Source organism: Aulostomus chinensis, chromosome 23 (assembly GCF_037954235.1).
Source record: "Aulostomus chinensis isolate RoL2024-O1b breed Wild chromosome 23, RoL_Achi_v1.0, whole genome shotgun sequence".
In the NCBI taxonomy this organism is placed as follows: Eukaryota; Metazoa; Chordata; class Actinopteri; order Syngnathiformes; family Aulostomidae; genus Aulostomus; species Aulostomus chinensis.
Window position 1 is genome coordinate 15004141 of NC_141342.1, and position 16915 is coordinate 15021055.

Below are 16915 nucleotides of genomic sequence, written 5' to 3' on the forward strand. Positions count from 1 at the left end.
GGGGCGACGGTCCGCTCCACTACACTGAAGTAGGGATGTCTACAGTGGAAGAAGAAGAAGAAGGGGGAGGGTACCACTTTGTCACAGGCTGCTATGTAGATTAACCTTTCAATTAGTTGTTATCAGGTCCTCTCCATGTCTCGGCGCAAGCTTTCCAGCCTTCGTTTTAAAACGCCAGATCCCACGAAAACGCTCGGATATGTCGCTGCACATTTTATCCTTCGACGTTCCCCCGCTATTGAAGAGGAGTATCCGAGAGGGGGGCAAACTTGAAGAGGTAAACTACCAGCAAATATTTACGGTAGCTTGTGTGTGTGTGTGTTAGTGTGTGTGCGCGTGCTAGTGTATGTGTGTGTGCGCGCGCTCTTTTTTTTTTTAAATTTTTACTTATATGTTCATCCTTGCATGAAACTTAATTTCTCGCCCACGGCGGCGGTAGAATAAAGAGGTGGTTCGGTTTGTTAAAAAAAAAAACGTGTTGAGGAGGTTGTGGATTATTATAAGCTGAGAAATGGAAGAAGAACTATAGCGATACATAATTGAGAAGCAGTGATGGAGCTCCCAGCAGTCGTGTTAACTTGTATTCCCTCCTGAACATCTTTTCCACCTCCAGGGCTGACTATTTCTCTCTCCCCCCCCCCCCCCCTCCTCCTCCTCATTGGAGATATTTGATAGTTAATGGTGATAAAGAGGTCATGCCACCATTGCACATAACGCTACACAGGGCGTTAATAACGTCCCTACCAGCTGGAAACGTACTTTTTAAACAGAATTATCGCCTTGAATTTAACAGCACGGAGTTCCAATGTTATATATCAGGAGAATTACGACTCCTCTCGGGGAAAGAAGGGAGGAAGGTTGAGAAAGAGGAGGAGGAGGGAAAAGGCGATAGCTTTCACACATTTTTAGCCTGAAGGAGTCTTTATATGTGCCACCTTGAATTTATTTATCCATTTAAAAAAAAAAAAAAAAGTGTGTTCCACTTTAAATCAACGCTTGACCCTTTTGTAGGTTTTACGCAAACGAATGATTGATTTAACAAATAACCAATTAAAGTCTAAAACGATCCAAATCACTTTCAAGTGTAACCAACTGTTTCAAGGAGGAATCTAATTAAGGTGGGCCGGCGTTAAACGTTTTGCAAATGAGGTTAAATATTTATCTCGTTAAACGTTGATCGGCAGGTTTATGTATGTTAAGACGTATGTATGGAGTGATAACATGGTATGGTAGTGCATACAGCTTTGAAGTTAAGATGTTACGGTTGTTGGAGGGAAATGATATCAACTCATCACTGAAGGCACCTTAAGAGGCGGGTCAATTGAGTGAAGTGACAGATCACGCAGCCAGTACCGTACCGCCGAGAGTGAGCTCATACATAAAGATTGACATGTGCTTTATCAAACCAGAAATCGGATCTTGTCTTTTACAGCCAATATTGAAGTTGCTAGGGAGGGCACATTAGCGTAGGTAAGGTTTAATGAGACTCCATTGGATTGTAATCAGCGTCATGTCGGATTCATGTAAACTACAACATTGTAACAAAATGGCGACTGTTTAGGTGACATCAGTAATAGCTGGCAACGCTGTCATTTATCTGCTCAACTCAGCGGAACACAACTCTAGGTTTGTTACGTAGTTATTACCGGTTACTTCCCTCGTTAGACGACACGGTGAGGATTTGTAGACTGGTCTCAAATGTCTAACGGCAGCTGTCAGGGAGCGAACATTGATTAGACATCTGGCGTTGATCAGTTTGTTGTTGCGGTCATCGAGCTGTCAAAAAGTCGCGTGCGGGCAACTAACGTTACAGTTAATCCTCGTATGTAAGTCTTTTAATGTCAACGAGGGTGTTTTTTCAGACGAAATGTTTAACTTGTACTTTGAGAATGTCGTGCCGTTGGAATCATGATAACTTGCTGTGTTTTTAAATGCTAAAATGGAACGCTAAATCTGTCGAGTTACTTTTCTAGAAGTGGCTAGAAGTTGCTAGCTAAGCTAACTTAACTGTCACGGTGTGAAAACTTGTTAATTCCAAATCTGAAATCGAAATATATTTAGGAAATGGTGTCAGACTATGGATTAAGCTACTTTTATATCTTCAGCAGCCATGACAGCTTCTGAATCTGTTATTATATATCTTTTTCTCATGTTTTAGCACATCTTGAAAGCTCTGCATTCCTTTGCACTTTAAATGCTGTGAGATAGTTTCGAGGCTGTTATTAAGAGAAATAACTAGCAATTACAGGGGATATATTTCACCTATTTGTTGTGTTTTTTTTTCCCCTCTCTTTTTTAGATTTAATCTGGGATTTCAGTAAGCACAGCTCCAGGTCAAGTGGTAACTACCGCTGTGGAATTTAATAGTGACAACTTTTCCTCAAGTTCTATTATCAGATACCCAGGATTGTGAAAAATATGTCGATGGCAGCAGGGAGCACAACGTTTTGACCTTATTAAGGATGTGGATGTACCCAGTGTTCGACAGCAGAAAGGGGGAACCTGTATGGATCACACTTTTGTGAATCTAATTATTCAATCATGGTAAAACTTGCAAACCCTCTTTACACGGAGTGGATTCTTGAAGCAATACAGAAAATTAAAAGGCAGAAGCAGAGGCCCTCTGAGGAGAGAATTTGTCATGCGGTGGCCACATCGCATGGACTGGACAAGAAGACTGTCCTTGAGCAGTTGGAATTAAGTGTTCATGATGGCTCTATTCTCAAGGTTACAAATAAGGGGAGCATTTCTTACAAGGACCCAGGAAATCCCGGGAGAGTTGGATCAATCCCGCCTGCAAGCGTGTCTGTGCCATCAAAGGAATCTATATGGAATTCAAGTGATCTTCGCCACATTGATTGGAATAAGATACTTAAGAGGGCCATTGAGGGCCTGGATGATACACATGGCTCCTCACTAAAGAACATCGAGAGGTACCTGAGGAATCAGGATGACCTCTTGAACATCATCGATAACCCTGCTTTCCGGCAGAGGTTACGGCTGGCGGCCAAGCGGTCAGTTAACAACGGGAGGTTGTTAAAAAATGGTCCACGGTACAAGCTCACCCATGGCAGTGCAGAGGGAAGGGTCTCCAGGTGTCCAGGTGCTTCCCTCTTGGTCCTGTCATCGGTGACACTCCTCCCTCATGAGAGAGACCAGGTAAACACACCACTGTCTGCATTTTCACATGCTGACCCTCATATCAACCTTTCTGTGCATTATGTGGCTACTCTCTTGAAGGGATATCCTAATAACAGGAACAGTGTAATTCCTACCTAATTTTTTTCTTGCTACAAATGTCTGTGTGACTTTATCTCGTACACATTTGTTATTTGCTTAATCAATACCACTTTTCATGCGCGATACTGATACCTATCAAATAAAGCAGTTTTCCCTCACTAAGAAAACAAAGCTGCTAATAATACATTCTTAATGTTGTGCTTTGCTTTACCTACCATCTAAAAAAACATACACAACTGTTAAATATTTCACTATGTTTCCTATTTCTATGCAGATAGAAATCCATGCAGCCTGATTCAGTTAAGCAACACTTGACACATGCTGCCCATCTGTGTTTCCCCTCACTCTTTTCTCCTTACAGCATGTCCTACAATGTTGCTCAATGTTTACTTCTGCATTTAGCATGGGAATTTGAGCTAATGGATGGGATTGTGTCATATTTATATATGTTTCCAATTTCCAGTCCAGTGATTTGGGGCGATATTGGCCAGATTCCAAATATCGGATTAGATCATTCCTCACTTAAAATGTGTTTATAGGGAATTAAAGACTATTTTGCTAAGGATAAATGTCACTCATCACTGCATAGCAGGGATGCACCATAATATCTACATGTCACTTGTATTACCATATATTGGCAATATTTTTAATATTTTTCTTTTAAATGGAAAAAAGTACTTTTTCAAATTGGTAATGTTTACATGTGTTTTTTCAGTATATACAAACAGTGAATATTATATAAACTTGTTTTTATACAGGTGATTTGAAAAAGAATCCAATACTGTTCATCCCTACTAGAGCTCAATTCACATGAACTTTATGGTAGTGGTCTTACTCAAACTCAAGCAGGGCAGGTCAGGAATAATGCCATCTCAAGTGTGTCCCTTCAGGGTTGTGTGCTGTTGGTCTCCATAAAAAGACAGCTTGGATAACCAGAAAGTCATGCTGTGTGTGTGTGTGTGTGTGTGTGTGTGTGTGGTGTGTGTGTGTGTGTGTGTGTGCGCGTGCGTGTGTGTGGTAGGCAGTCTGCTGTAGGCTTCCCACAGGTTACGCAACTCTAGCCTAATGACCTTAAAGGATGTGGTTGTCTCTCTTGTGAGTTGCAAAGCATTAGTGAGGAGAATTTGGATATTTTACAACAGACTTGTCCTCACAAACAGGCCCAGGATATAGCAGCTAGACTATGTGGTAGGACGGAGTATTCTCATGCAGCTGTTATGACCTTCGTGCTAACCGAGATGCCCCAGAGAGGAAAAGAACCCGTATAAACAAACTTCCAGGATGCATTGTTTTCGTTGCTTTTGCCACCTCAGGGGTGGTTTACAGCTTGCAGAGATTGTGTCTCCATTACTGGTTATTAGCTTCAGCACACATAGCTAGAAAATATCTGTAAAATAACACCACTTAAGTACATGATTTGCAATTTTAAGACACAACTGAGCTCGGGAGTGTTTCATGGGAAACAGTTTCTTTTGCGCTGCCTTTAAAGTGCAGCATACCATCATGTACAGTGGTTGTGAAGGCTTTTTGCAGGTATGTGTTGAGGCTTATGAAGATGAGCTGCGGTCTAATGGTTCGTGCACAAGTCATGCAGCTGAAGTGGCGAGCAGCATCAGACTATAGAGATGTCACCCTGCTCCCCACCAGTTTCACAGTGAATAATCAGGAAGCGACACCTTGATACTGCAGCCACAACTGTGACTGTGTCTGTGGTCAGGCCAAAACTGAAACTGAGAACTGTGTAGAGACACAGTGTCCTGCGATGGTTCTCATAGCTGAGGAAGGCCTGCTGTTTTCCATTTGGAACATTTCAGCCTATTGCTGGCGGCTTGGTGACATCACCTTGCCAGTCCAGGTTTACCGTACACTTCAAAAGACGAGACATATTTGCCCTCTTACTTCTTTAAGTATATCGAGTGTGTATGTGTTGAGAATAAGAGATACTTTGAGGTAAAAACGAGCCGTCTTGGTTCAGAGTTTATTAGAGTCTGAAGAGACTCTGGCAGGAACAAAGGCAAGGAATGAGAGTTGTTTTTTTTTTTTTTGCTGTGTTATGCAACCACTTGAGCTCTCTCTCTGCTAGCAGTGTTCTAATAGGACCCCACCCCCTCACTCAGGACAGCCTGCTCTTTTGAAGCAGCATAATTTCCTGTAATGTACTTAATTTAGAATCCCCAAGAAAATCATCAGCATCTCTTCAGCGGTGTTTGTTTCTCTATTTTCGCTTTTTTTTTTTTTTTTTGTGCAGTGGCAGACAGTAAATTGCCATTGGTTTTAATTACCAGGCCTAAGAATATTTCTGGTAGAAATTAATTCCCCAGTTCAGGGATTAGACTTCATAACTCAGTCAGTGGAGAATATGCTCTGAACTGAAGATAGGTTTTTTTTAAATAGTGTGTATCAGCTCATGCCATCAGCAGTGTGCACAGGCTGTTGTTCAGAAACCTGTAAATACTCATAAGGAAATTTTTACTTTTTCAGTCATTCTCTGGATGTAAAATAACAAAGGTACCGCATACAGATGGGTTCTGGGAACTGGTTCCAATTTGCCTCAGTTTTTTTGGTTTGCGAATATCTCTGTTCATTAAAGACATACTCCCCAAGAAAGTGTTTTGCTTATTGTTCCTTCTCTGGGATGCTTGACCTACTCTGTGCAGAATGATGTATGTGTCAAGTTTGACACTAGAAGGCTGTTTTCACATTCATCTGAAAGCAGAAATGGTGGTTTTCCACTGGAGGAAGAACTTGAGGCACACGCCAGGTGGTGCAAATGTTTACAGAAACTGCCTCCTAATCGTCCCTTTCAGTCTTACTTTTTCCATTGCGGTATAAGAACTGTAGCGATGTGAGCAGTGTCCGAAATTAACTTTTTGACTCACTGGCCACAAGATCTGGTAGATGACGACTCCACTGGCCAAAATAATAAATAGCCTTTTTGTGTGAAACATCGCATTGAAATGTAACACAATGAATGAATAAGTCATGTTACGACTCATAAGTCCAAACTGAGAAATTCTGAATCTGATAACTTCTCAAAAATTTTAAGTCACACGTTTCTCTTCTGTCGTATGTGTTTCACTATTGGTGGAGCTTGCAGAGAGTAAACCAAAGTCTGTTAAAGGCCTTAGCAAATACTCATGGACTGGAAGTTAATCCAGGTAACTTGTTTTATTTGTCTCTGATTTACTGACAACACACTGTGATTCACCACATTCTCTTCCTCATACTCTATTTCTAATCTTAACCTCCCTTTTCTTTTTATGTACTTCCTTTTTCCTCTCTTTCTTTCCTTGTTGGTGAGTTTTCATTTTCAAAGCTTGGCTTCCTCCTTGCCACATAATAGCTGTTTCATTAGCTGAACAATAGCAAGCATAGGATAAGCAGCAAGGGATAGTTTAGCAGAGGAGCTGATGTTCTGTATAGTTCACAATGTGCTGAAACTAGGAGTGTTCAAGATGGTGTGAAATGTGAAGATACACATGAAACACTTGTGGTTATGTGTCTGAGTCAGTGTACCTTCCAAAAAGGTATCCAACCAAAATACAGCAGAAAATCTTGCCTGGCGTTTTGATAGCGACATGACTTTTTTCGTACAAATAGTTGACTAATATGGAAAAAATATTGTTAGACCCCGGATAAGAGTTACATATGACATAAAACCTGCGACTGCCTCCATCACGATGCCAAATTCCATATAGACATTTAGTTGTTGTCATTGTGTCTGTAAACTACCTGTGCAGCAATAAGAGTTTTTCAGGGCCACTCAAAGTGCCTGTTGTGGAGTAGGTTTATCTTAATCGTCCCCAAAAACATCCCTGAAGCAGGTGTGATGGAGCGCTTCTTGTGGTTAGAACATGCACAAAGGTAGACGCAATTTTTTTAAGCAGTTTAAAAAAAAAAACACCTTTTGAGTGGCCTTCGAAACAAGAGCATACTTAGATTCATGATTTGTCATGTAAGTAGTTGGGAGTCAGTTGTGGTCTGCATGGAAATTTGAAGCTTCCAGAACATAAAGGTTGCAATATGTTGTAGTTCCATAAGCTTATCTTGTGGATTTCACAATCAAAGAAGTAGAGTAGGCATCTTTTTAACTTTTTTAACCCTGAAAGCAAACCCTTTTTTAGTGAGAAACTCTTATAAGACACAGGCTTAAAGTTCAAATCATGAATTTTCATCTATCTGGAAACATATGTCGGGCTCAGTATGCTTGAACGCTTCAAAAAATCTCTTGAAACCCTTTATCTCTCTATTACTCGATTACACTTTATTTTATACAAGGTGCAGGTTCCTCATTCAGGTTCCAACTGTGTCTGGTGCTGTTAGGAGGCCAGACATTTGAAAGCTAATTAGCATTTAGCTGCATTTGGCTAAAATGAAAAGTAAGGGCGCTCAGTGGTTAGTGTGCTTTTATAAGACACGTAATTCTACAATACCATAGTGTGCTTTTCTTTTGATATATGATTGAGCCAGTTAAAGAATGTCCCCGTTATACTTAATTTCCCATCATATCTACATTTAACTCACTAGTTCTTAACGAGGAGAATGTGGCTGGTGAAGCTTAGTGGGATACAGTTGCTAATTCAATGTCTCTGATACATTTAATGAGTATTTCATTATACTCATTTATCGTCAAAGGTTGTGAACATTTAAGTCGTGTTCCTGTTTTTCAGCCAGCAAAAGGTGATGAGACATGTTGGATTCATAGTTGTTTTAGCCTTTAATTACCACACATGTTCCAAAGATAATAAGATTTGTTAGGGATTCCAAGGATTTGTAATTTAAATTGGATAAAACAAGTCAACCCCTGACACATACACATTTGTTCATCAAAAAGAAGCAATAACGTGTGTAATCCCGACTCAAGGCCTCATGTTCAAATACCATTGGCAGCATCTTTTGGATGTGCTCATGTGAAATGGCAAGTGATGAAGGAAAAAAGCAAATATTCCTCCGTGTCCCTCCGCTTTGAATGAATGTGTTTTGATTTTTGATGGTCAGAGATTGCCCATTATGTTTGAAGCATAGATGTCTTAGCCCAAGTAATATTTGTATTTATTCCTTCATCTGTATAAATATGTTCTTTCTTGTTGTTTTGGAGCACTTGGATTGTCTTGTGCCCTTGTATTGTGTGGGCAAAACCGATGCAGGATTTTAGGAGCCAATAACAATATTAGGGAGCAAGAAAATCCTGATACTTCAGAATCATATTCTGATTTCAGAATCATATATATATATATATATATATATATATATATATATGTATATACACACACATACATACATACATACATACATACATACATACATACTTACATTTCTTTCTGATAACAGCAATGATTTCATACAACAAACCATGATATTTTTTTGAGAATTATGGTAAAATTAAAAACTCAAGATCTTCATTTTACAAATGGATAATATAAATTGACAGATTTTAGAAGTTGTAATGGGATCGTTTTGCCATTTTGGTATCGATAATCTATGTAAATAATCAGTTCTCAAAATTGGCAATAAATACTTTTTAATTGATTTGGTATTCCCTCAACATAATTATTGTATTATTGACCTGACTGATTTGTTTCTGGTCCAAACGTAAGTCTTTTCAATAAGATGTGAGGGTGTAAAGTCCTGATGACCTCTGATCAACATCCATCAGGTGTGACAGTACCATCTTAATATTTTTGGTTCATAATCACAGTGTGTGTGTGTGTGTGTGTGTGTGTGTGTGTGTGTGTGTGTGTGTGTGTGTGTGTGTGTGTGTGTGTGTGTGTTGCAGTCAGCTCCTAATGTTAGTGCCCACTTTCAAATATTGACCTGGAAGGTTGGAAAATAGAGTAATCATTAATGTGGCAGTAAACTGCTTTCCCCCCGCCGTAACCTCTAATTGATACAGCAGCCAGGAACAATGACCAAATTCCCAGTGTGTCCTTGCTGCATTTCCCCTGGGGATCATTTGGATGGTGTGACAGGTTGAAAGGATGTTCCTGTCATGTTTCTATTGATGAGTGGAAAAAAGATTTGCCTTTATTCAGTTGTAGGTCAGGGAGAAGGTGAGGAAAAGTAGAGATTTGGAGGTCACAAATTTGTTTGAGATGAGTATCTGCGTCATAGAAACCAGGAACTAATTATGTGCATCCCCCAGAGTGCCCTTCAAAGCCCCAGTCAATTGACAGTGCCTTAGTGTGTAAACTGATGATGAGGTATGTTATTTATGGTCACACCTTGTGAGCATTATTTCCTGTTGAGAACTTCTCGAGCAGCGAGGGAGGCAGCAGTTTGTTTGATGCTCCTCTAGGGGTTTGCGGATATGATCTCATTTTTAAAGGTACGCCATGTGAAAGATTCAGCCTGAGTTTAGGGTGACCATAATTTCAACCTCAGACTGGTAATGTTTGCACTGTCTACTGTTTAAAGACATGACACTAAATATTACCCTTTTTTTCCCTGAAGTCATCCTTTCTTCATTCTGAACAATCAATGTGGAAATCCTCTTAAATCTGTCGAGTTCATATTTTACTTCTTCTGAACTTACCCGTAAGCCCTTAAATGAGTGTTTGTTCTGAGACTTGCAACATTTACAGTGGATCACAGCAGCAACAATGAGGGCATGTTTTATTATTGAGGTAATTTGATTACATGCTGGTTAATCCTTTCAGACTTGAGTGCTAGCTTTAAGAATTGGATTAAGCCCTTAAACTATGATTACTAAGATCACTACCATTCAGATGTAATGGATAAAAGAGGTTGGATCTCAAACGCAGCGCATCTCTTGAAGATGAGATTCATTTATTTTTCAGCTCTTTTCTGTTAGAAGTCTTCTATCTTTTGAGCTCTAGTTTATATGTTTGTGGCTGTTTCTCCAAATCCTCACGCAGGTTTTATCTTCTGCCTAAACCAGCATGTATACAGCGATTCCCAAATCCTTACTAGATAGAGAAAAAAATGTCTGAAAACAAACAGACTTTCAAGCACGACATACACAGCCTGCGCCTGTTTCTATTTTTTAAACAGTTTGTCTATGTTTGTGTTCCCACCCAGCTCCGGGTTGACCCCATCCCAATATGCAGTTTCTGTCTTGGAACGAAAGAGTCAAATCGGGACAAGCGGCCAGAAGAGCTGCTGTCCTGCGCAGACTGTGGGAGCAGTGGTAAGTTCTCACAAGCCGTAACATATTGTAGCCTGGAGGGAACTGTTGGAAAGCGATAATGTGAGTGTATATGATGAACAGAGTAGAATATTACTCAACACTGTCAAACCATGTTGAAAAGAATAGTTCCCTGACTCCTTGTGCATTTTACAATGGTATTGGTATACAAAATCAGGATCTAGTCAGTATAATGAAAAATATTGTCTCCTGTGCTTTGAATTAATTATACACATCCTTTAAATGCCTAAAATCATAAATTCAGTTGCTAATGTTATCATTTCAGTTTGGTTTGTATCTTTTTCACTTTAGTAATAATTCAATAAAAGATGATTTGTGAACTATATTCCATCTGAAATGGCAAATCTAAATTTAAGAGCTGTAGCATATAGAGTGCTGCAAGGAATATATATTTTTGGCCAGCCCAGAAGTTAGCATCTTCATGGGTTCCCTCAACCAAAAGCCAATAAGATTTCTCCATTTTAATTTGTATTATTGCCATTGAATAAGCAGGTTAGACTTTAACATTTTGTTCAGCAAACTAATCCTCATTAATGAACACCATGTATGCCACTAAAAAAATTACACCCTAGTCACATGATTTCATCACCACAGCCAGCTAAGCATTTTCATTCAGGTTTAATGTCCATGGCAACCCCTGTGGTCTTGTTTAGCCACTTGCTAGCTAATATCATTTTTGAGACACGAGTGTGCACAGAAGAAAAGATAAAAGTCTCATTAGCCAGTTTGAACCACAACTTATTTCAGGGTTTCTGTGAATTATCATTATAGAAAGAAATGAGAAATGAATTTCGGGTAATATTTATATAACTAAATTGAAACGTCGTATTTTTAGTATGAAATACCTGAAAAGTCATAGTAGTTAATCACATTGATGCTTAACTGCTGTGAATCCAATACATCCATAAATGCTCATTGGTTCGTAATCTTGTTTCCAATCGTCGGATACATCCACAAAACAATCTCATGGTTACAGACAACATTGTGATGGATTCCTGACAAATTTCTGCCGTCTCATGTGATACAGTCTATCATTACATCACTTAATCCTGCCTGCTATCAGCAGTTGCCAGCATCGGTTAGGCAGATGTCATCTTCTTGCTGCAGATCTCTCACTTCCCTTTAAGGGATTTATTGGAAGAACAATGTTGAAATTGAGTGGCTGAATGGATCCAAATTGCTTGCAACCCTCACTGGACTCACGAAGGGAAGATACTCCATAAGTGGCCATTAGAATCTGAAAGTCATTTTCACTCAATTCAGATTCTTCCTATAGAGAGCACCCAGCACAGTGGATCAAAGATCAACCCTTTTTCCTCTGCAGATCGGTGGCATTTCCTTCACTGCTCTTTTGTTCCAGACCAAACTGCGAACCCCCGTAAAATTACCTCTGCCAAGGAGTCATTTATGTTTGAACAATTATTTTAAATGCCGTAAGGAATTGTTCTCCCGGTGACATTTTTATAGCTCAAATTTGACTAACTAGCGTCGAGGTGGTTTTCATTAACCACTCATAGTGTACACAAATTGTCCTCTCACTGTAAAACAGCTGTTTTACAACCATGAGAGGGAGTCGGGTGAGGTAGAAGGCAAGCTTTTACATGACTTTCATGGATTGGCTTCCATTAGAATGAGTGCTGCTACTGTTTCTGCCTCATTAAGATCAAATTATCTGTAATTAGCGGCTCAGATGTTTGATCATACTGTTTTTAGACACAGCTTGTAGCAGAGGGGAAGAAAGTGTTGTGGACATACAGGGCCACTATTGTTTTGATGATGCAATACATTTATATTTAAATATTTAACCCAACTGTGTGATGGAAAGGCTTTACTAAAGGTGATATTTGTGGTCAGTGCTAGTCATGTTAATACTCTTTTTCAACTCTCCCGAAGGGCATCCATCATGTCTGAAGTTTTCCCCCGAATTAACCTCAAATGTGAAGAGATTACGGTGGCAATGTATTGAATGCAAAACCTGCAGCTCCTGTCGAATACAGGGGAAAAATGCTGTAAGTATCATGTTGTATCCATGTTAACGCACACCATTTTCAGTGTAGCTGGCTGAGATAGATCCCATTTTGTGCATCCCTGAGGATTTGTTGGTTTTCCCTCAGATTTGTACAGCCTCTCTTGTGCACAATTGGGCTTATTTTTCCAAAAGACTTTTAAATGATTGGGGGGTGTTACATGTAGGCAACAGGGACATCCCTTACACATGCCTGCTCTTCCCTTTCAGGATGAGATGCTATTCTGCGATTCATGTGATCGGGGCTTTCACATGGAATGCTGCGACCCACCGCTTTCAAGAATGCCAAAAGGTGAGGTGATACGCTGTCTGGCTTCTCTGTTTTCCTCTCTGCTGTCAATTCAAAGCCTTTTCTTCACAGACGGCTGTTTGGGGCTGTCACTCAGCACACAGAGAGGCAGCGGTGGCTTATTTGGAGCTTTGCATGCATATCAAATTATTCCAGCATCCCTGGGGAGATTTGCTATCTCTGGATTACAGCACTGACCCTACAGCAAGGCTTGTAATTATGGTGCACGTACTGTAGTTGGACATTTGGCAGGCAATTCATACAAGTCACATAGCTTTGCTCAACAAGCTGACACCAAGTCTATTTCACTGGACAGAGAATTGACCCAATGTTTTTCTTATGGATTTCCGCTTTGTGCTGAGTAATTGATTGTCATTGTGAGCTGGTGGGATTCTAGCCAGCTCTGGGTATTAAAGGAAATGTTTCAAATGAATGTACTGCATGTCCTCTGAATTGATGAACCCACCCAAATGCTATTCTCTGTGTTTGGACACCCTCCAGGAACCTGGATCTGCCAGGTCTGCAGGCCGAAGGAGAATGGCAAGAAACTGCTGCACAAGAAAGCTGATCAGATCAAACGTCGATATGCAAAGCCAATTGGAAGGCCCAGAAATAAGCTCAAGCAAAGAATGTAAGTGTGTTATCATCAAAATATCGAGTCTCGTTTTGTTAAAGTGAAATTCATTTTGGCAGTTGTAAAACTTTTCTCACCAAATTAATAACTGATATCTAAGAACACGGCAGCCTCACTCAAAAGTAAACTCTGACTTATCATATAATTATTACCCCGGTTTCAATTCTCCATCCAGTTTACTGTCCAACTCCTGCTGCAAATTTGACCTATCGTGACTTCTGCAGTGGAAAGGAATGTTTCATATTGAAGGCAATTGATTTGAGTACAATTGTATCATAACAGATAAAATTGTCCAAACCCACAAAAAAATACGGAGGTTGCGATAAACTAGGGCTGTTCTCAATTAAAGTTCACAGAGAATATGCACACTTGAAGTAAACAACTAGCAAACACCCCCAAAAAATCCCTTTTCGTCCTGTTTCCCATGAAGAAATAAAGAATTTCTAAAAGTCTGACCTTGTAAATATAACTGTTTTTCCTTTGTAGGTCTGTAACCAGTGGTGATGGTTCCATGGTAGCACTTGGAGGATCACCTGGTAGGGGTCAAAAGATTACCGTCTGTACCACACCTTCATCTGGTCATGCTGCATCTGTGAAGGACGCCAGAGACAAATTGGCTGTTGCAGACCCCTGTTGTGCGGTCGACGCCACCCAATTCACCACTTCCACCCCCACCACCACTCCCCCCCTCACGCCCACCTCCACCCCAGCTACACTCACCGTTAACAAGAAAACCAAAGGGCTTATCGATGGGCTTTCCAAATTCTTTACCCCTTCCCCTGTGGGCCGTCGCTCGCGAGCTGTAGCTGTAGAATCGCCCGCCAAACAGTTAAGCTCTAGGGACAAGGGTCCGCCCAAACTGTCCAAGCCACCAGACCCATTTGTCTTTGCTGCTCATGCCACTCAAAAGATAACCCCCATGTCCTCTGCACTTCCTCCTGCCCCCACATTGCCGGGATTTAGCCCACCCTCACAGGTGTCCAGCAGCTCCACTTCCGCTAATTCACCCCAGAGCTCTTCCAGCCAGTCTAGTGTTCCTTCCCTGAGTAGTCTCTGCAATAGCAGCCAACTTAAGGGACTATTTGACGGACTCTCACACATTTTTACTACTCAGGGCCAGTCGCGGAAAAAGAGACTACCTTCCTACGCGCCACCTAAGCGCATGCACCATAAGCAGGAAGCCCCCCATGCATCCAAAACTGGGCCCCAGCGCCTTGGAAAGAGCGAGTTTAATAAAAATAGGTTAAACTCCACATCTGCTGGGCCAGGCCGACCCAGAGGACACCCATTTAAGTTGGTCAGTCATTTCAAACGTAACCCCTTCCTTAAAAAGCACAGGACACTAGGCAGGCTGAGGTATAAAGTGAGCCCTCAGAAGGGAGCCCCCTCACCAGGAAAGGGAGACTTGACAGACGGAAGAATTAAGCCTGAGAATAATCATGGTAAGCAAGGCTCGAAACGCCAGCCAAGACCTGCGTCTCCACACCTTTAAGCTTCCTTTTTATTATTTTTTTTTAAAGCTTGACACTCGCAGTTATTTTTTTCCAAACTAGAGCTAATCTTTTCTTTGAGAAGACACCCTCAACATTCTAACAGACTAATCTTCTGCCTAATTTGAATCCTTTTAGTTTCTTAACCCAGCTTCATTGCGTTTTGACTTGGCTGCGGATTTTTACGTGGCTTCCATCCTCTCGCCCGTTGGCTTTTGTCATAGTGCATGGCCCACTAACTCCCTCATGTTGCTCCTTGCTCTGTCCTTGACCTTCTGCAGTAGTGCATACATTGTGATCACCCCCCTAGCTGAGGTTTTAACCACATCAGTACTCTTCTTCATCATACCGTCACTCTTGAAATCACTGTCTCCACTCCACCTCACTTCCAGCAGTCATTAGACACCTACAACCCAGAGCTTCACCCACCCAAAGTGACTCAGAGCTGACATGATGATTATAGCCAGTGCAGTAACCCTTGCATTTCACTGTCTGTTGGCGTAAAGTTATAGCTTAAAAAAAACACAGGAAAAAATGGATATAGGTTTCAAGCAGTTCCAAAAAATTTACCTCACAAGCACTGCCTTCTTAGCGGCACATTTCCATCTATTTGCTAATGACACATCACTTCCAGTTGTAATGGGTTTTTGTTTTGGTGGTGAAGTCATGTTGTTGATGTCTTTCATAAAATTACTGCCTGCTTTCCAACATCAGCTGCTTTTCATGTCAACACTTGCTCCCTTCACTGCATCTGCTTCTTAATTCATGGGAAACTGTCTTGGTGGATGACTAAGCACATGAAAGCGGTTACGCAATTAGAGTGATTTAGTTTCACTTCATTACATTAGGGATTTTCATATAAACATGCAAAGATGATACATTATGAAATTCCTCAGAGACACTGCCTCAAACAGGCTCAGCAGCAGCACTCACAGTATAAGCAAATTTGCATAGAATGTATTTATGAGATTATTCAGCCACGGCTGCTTGAAACAAGCCGGTGTTGATGTGTTGATGTTGTGTTATTGTGCCTGTAACAGGCCACAACGGGGAGCTACGAGTGAAGCAGGAGGCCCGAGCTGATTTTGCAGCCATGTCCAGAGACCACGTCACAGAGGAGGACATTGAGACATTTACACATGTCCAGGAACTTGCTGCACAGGTGATAAAACCGTGAAAATGGCTTAACATCCTAAAAGCAACCTGAAATTTTAAGATAAAATGAGGAATCTGCAGTCCTGCCTTTATTGACATGTCCAATCTCAAATAGTTGGTTGACTTAGGTAATACAATACTATTACTAGGACGTTTTTCAAACACATCTATCATCTATCACTGGATGACGCTTCCGACTAGTAAAATTATATATTTTAAAGAGCAAGGCCATTCATAGTTTTACCAAAGTATAAATAGAAGTGCAATCACTTTCTGTGTGTTTTTTTCCTTCTTTTTTCATTGTGAGTCACAAAATGATTGTTATGTTGCTCGGCATCTTTTCTCACCTTCATAGTTTAATATGAAACATAGAGTAGTTGTTGAAGTAATGGATAGGGGTGACAAAGTTAATATATTGACTGGTGTCTCAGGATAAGCTAAATGTACTCTTTGAATTTGCAAAGTAACATGGAACATTTTAAAACTCACCGTTAGCTTCAGGCTAACTATACATGACTGGCTCTCTGCATTCAGGAGTCAAAAAGAAGTAAGACAGGAGGGAAAAAATATCTCTGTGAGCTCAAGACACCTATTTATTAGTAATGGAAAGGCAAGAAACATTTATTGTGCGAAGTATTGCGTTAAACTATCCTTTCATCCACTAGCCTTGTTATGCGTTGAAGGGTTATTTTCATGCTTTTTAATGCTGGACCATAATGCCTAACTTTTCAGCCGATATCCAAAGCTACAACCGCCTCCACCAGAGAATCTTGATTACCACAGAAAATAATGTCTTTTTTTTTAGCCCTCTAAAGCTCCCAGGAGGTCCTAATAGCGTCCTAATGGTTGTGACCCATTGGAGCTGCAGTTGTGCAATGCAAAAAAAAAAAAGTCTCTCTTTTATCTTGGTTAAAAT

The 16915-nt window shown here is 40.6% G+C and overlaps 1 protein-coding gene across 7 annotated transcripts in view; it reads left to right on the forward strand.

The window, feature by feature from the left end:
• kat6b (K(lysine) acetyltransferase 6B) overlaps positions 1-16915 on the forward strand; it is a 26860-nt gene continuing 9945 nt past the window's right edge. Inside the window, exons 1-8 of one of the 7 annotated variants that reach the window (XM_086196073.1) lie at positions 1-277; positions 2300-3159; positions 10279-10387; positions 12299-12414; positions 12642-12723; positions 13222-13351; positions 13841-14796; positions 15885-16006. In XM_086196073.1, the coding sequence (XP_086052199.1) occupies positions 2542-3159; positions 10279-10387; positions 12299-12414; positions 12642-12723; positions 13222-13351; positions 13841-14796; positions 15885-16006 (2133 nt within the window). In that variant the 5' untranslated portion in view covers positions 1-277; positions 2300-2541. The other 6 variants (XM_086196074.1, XM_086196072.1, XM_086196078.1 and 3 more) reach the window with 6 other exon arrangements.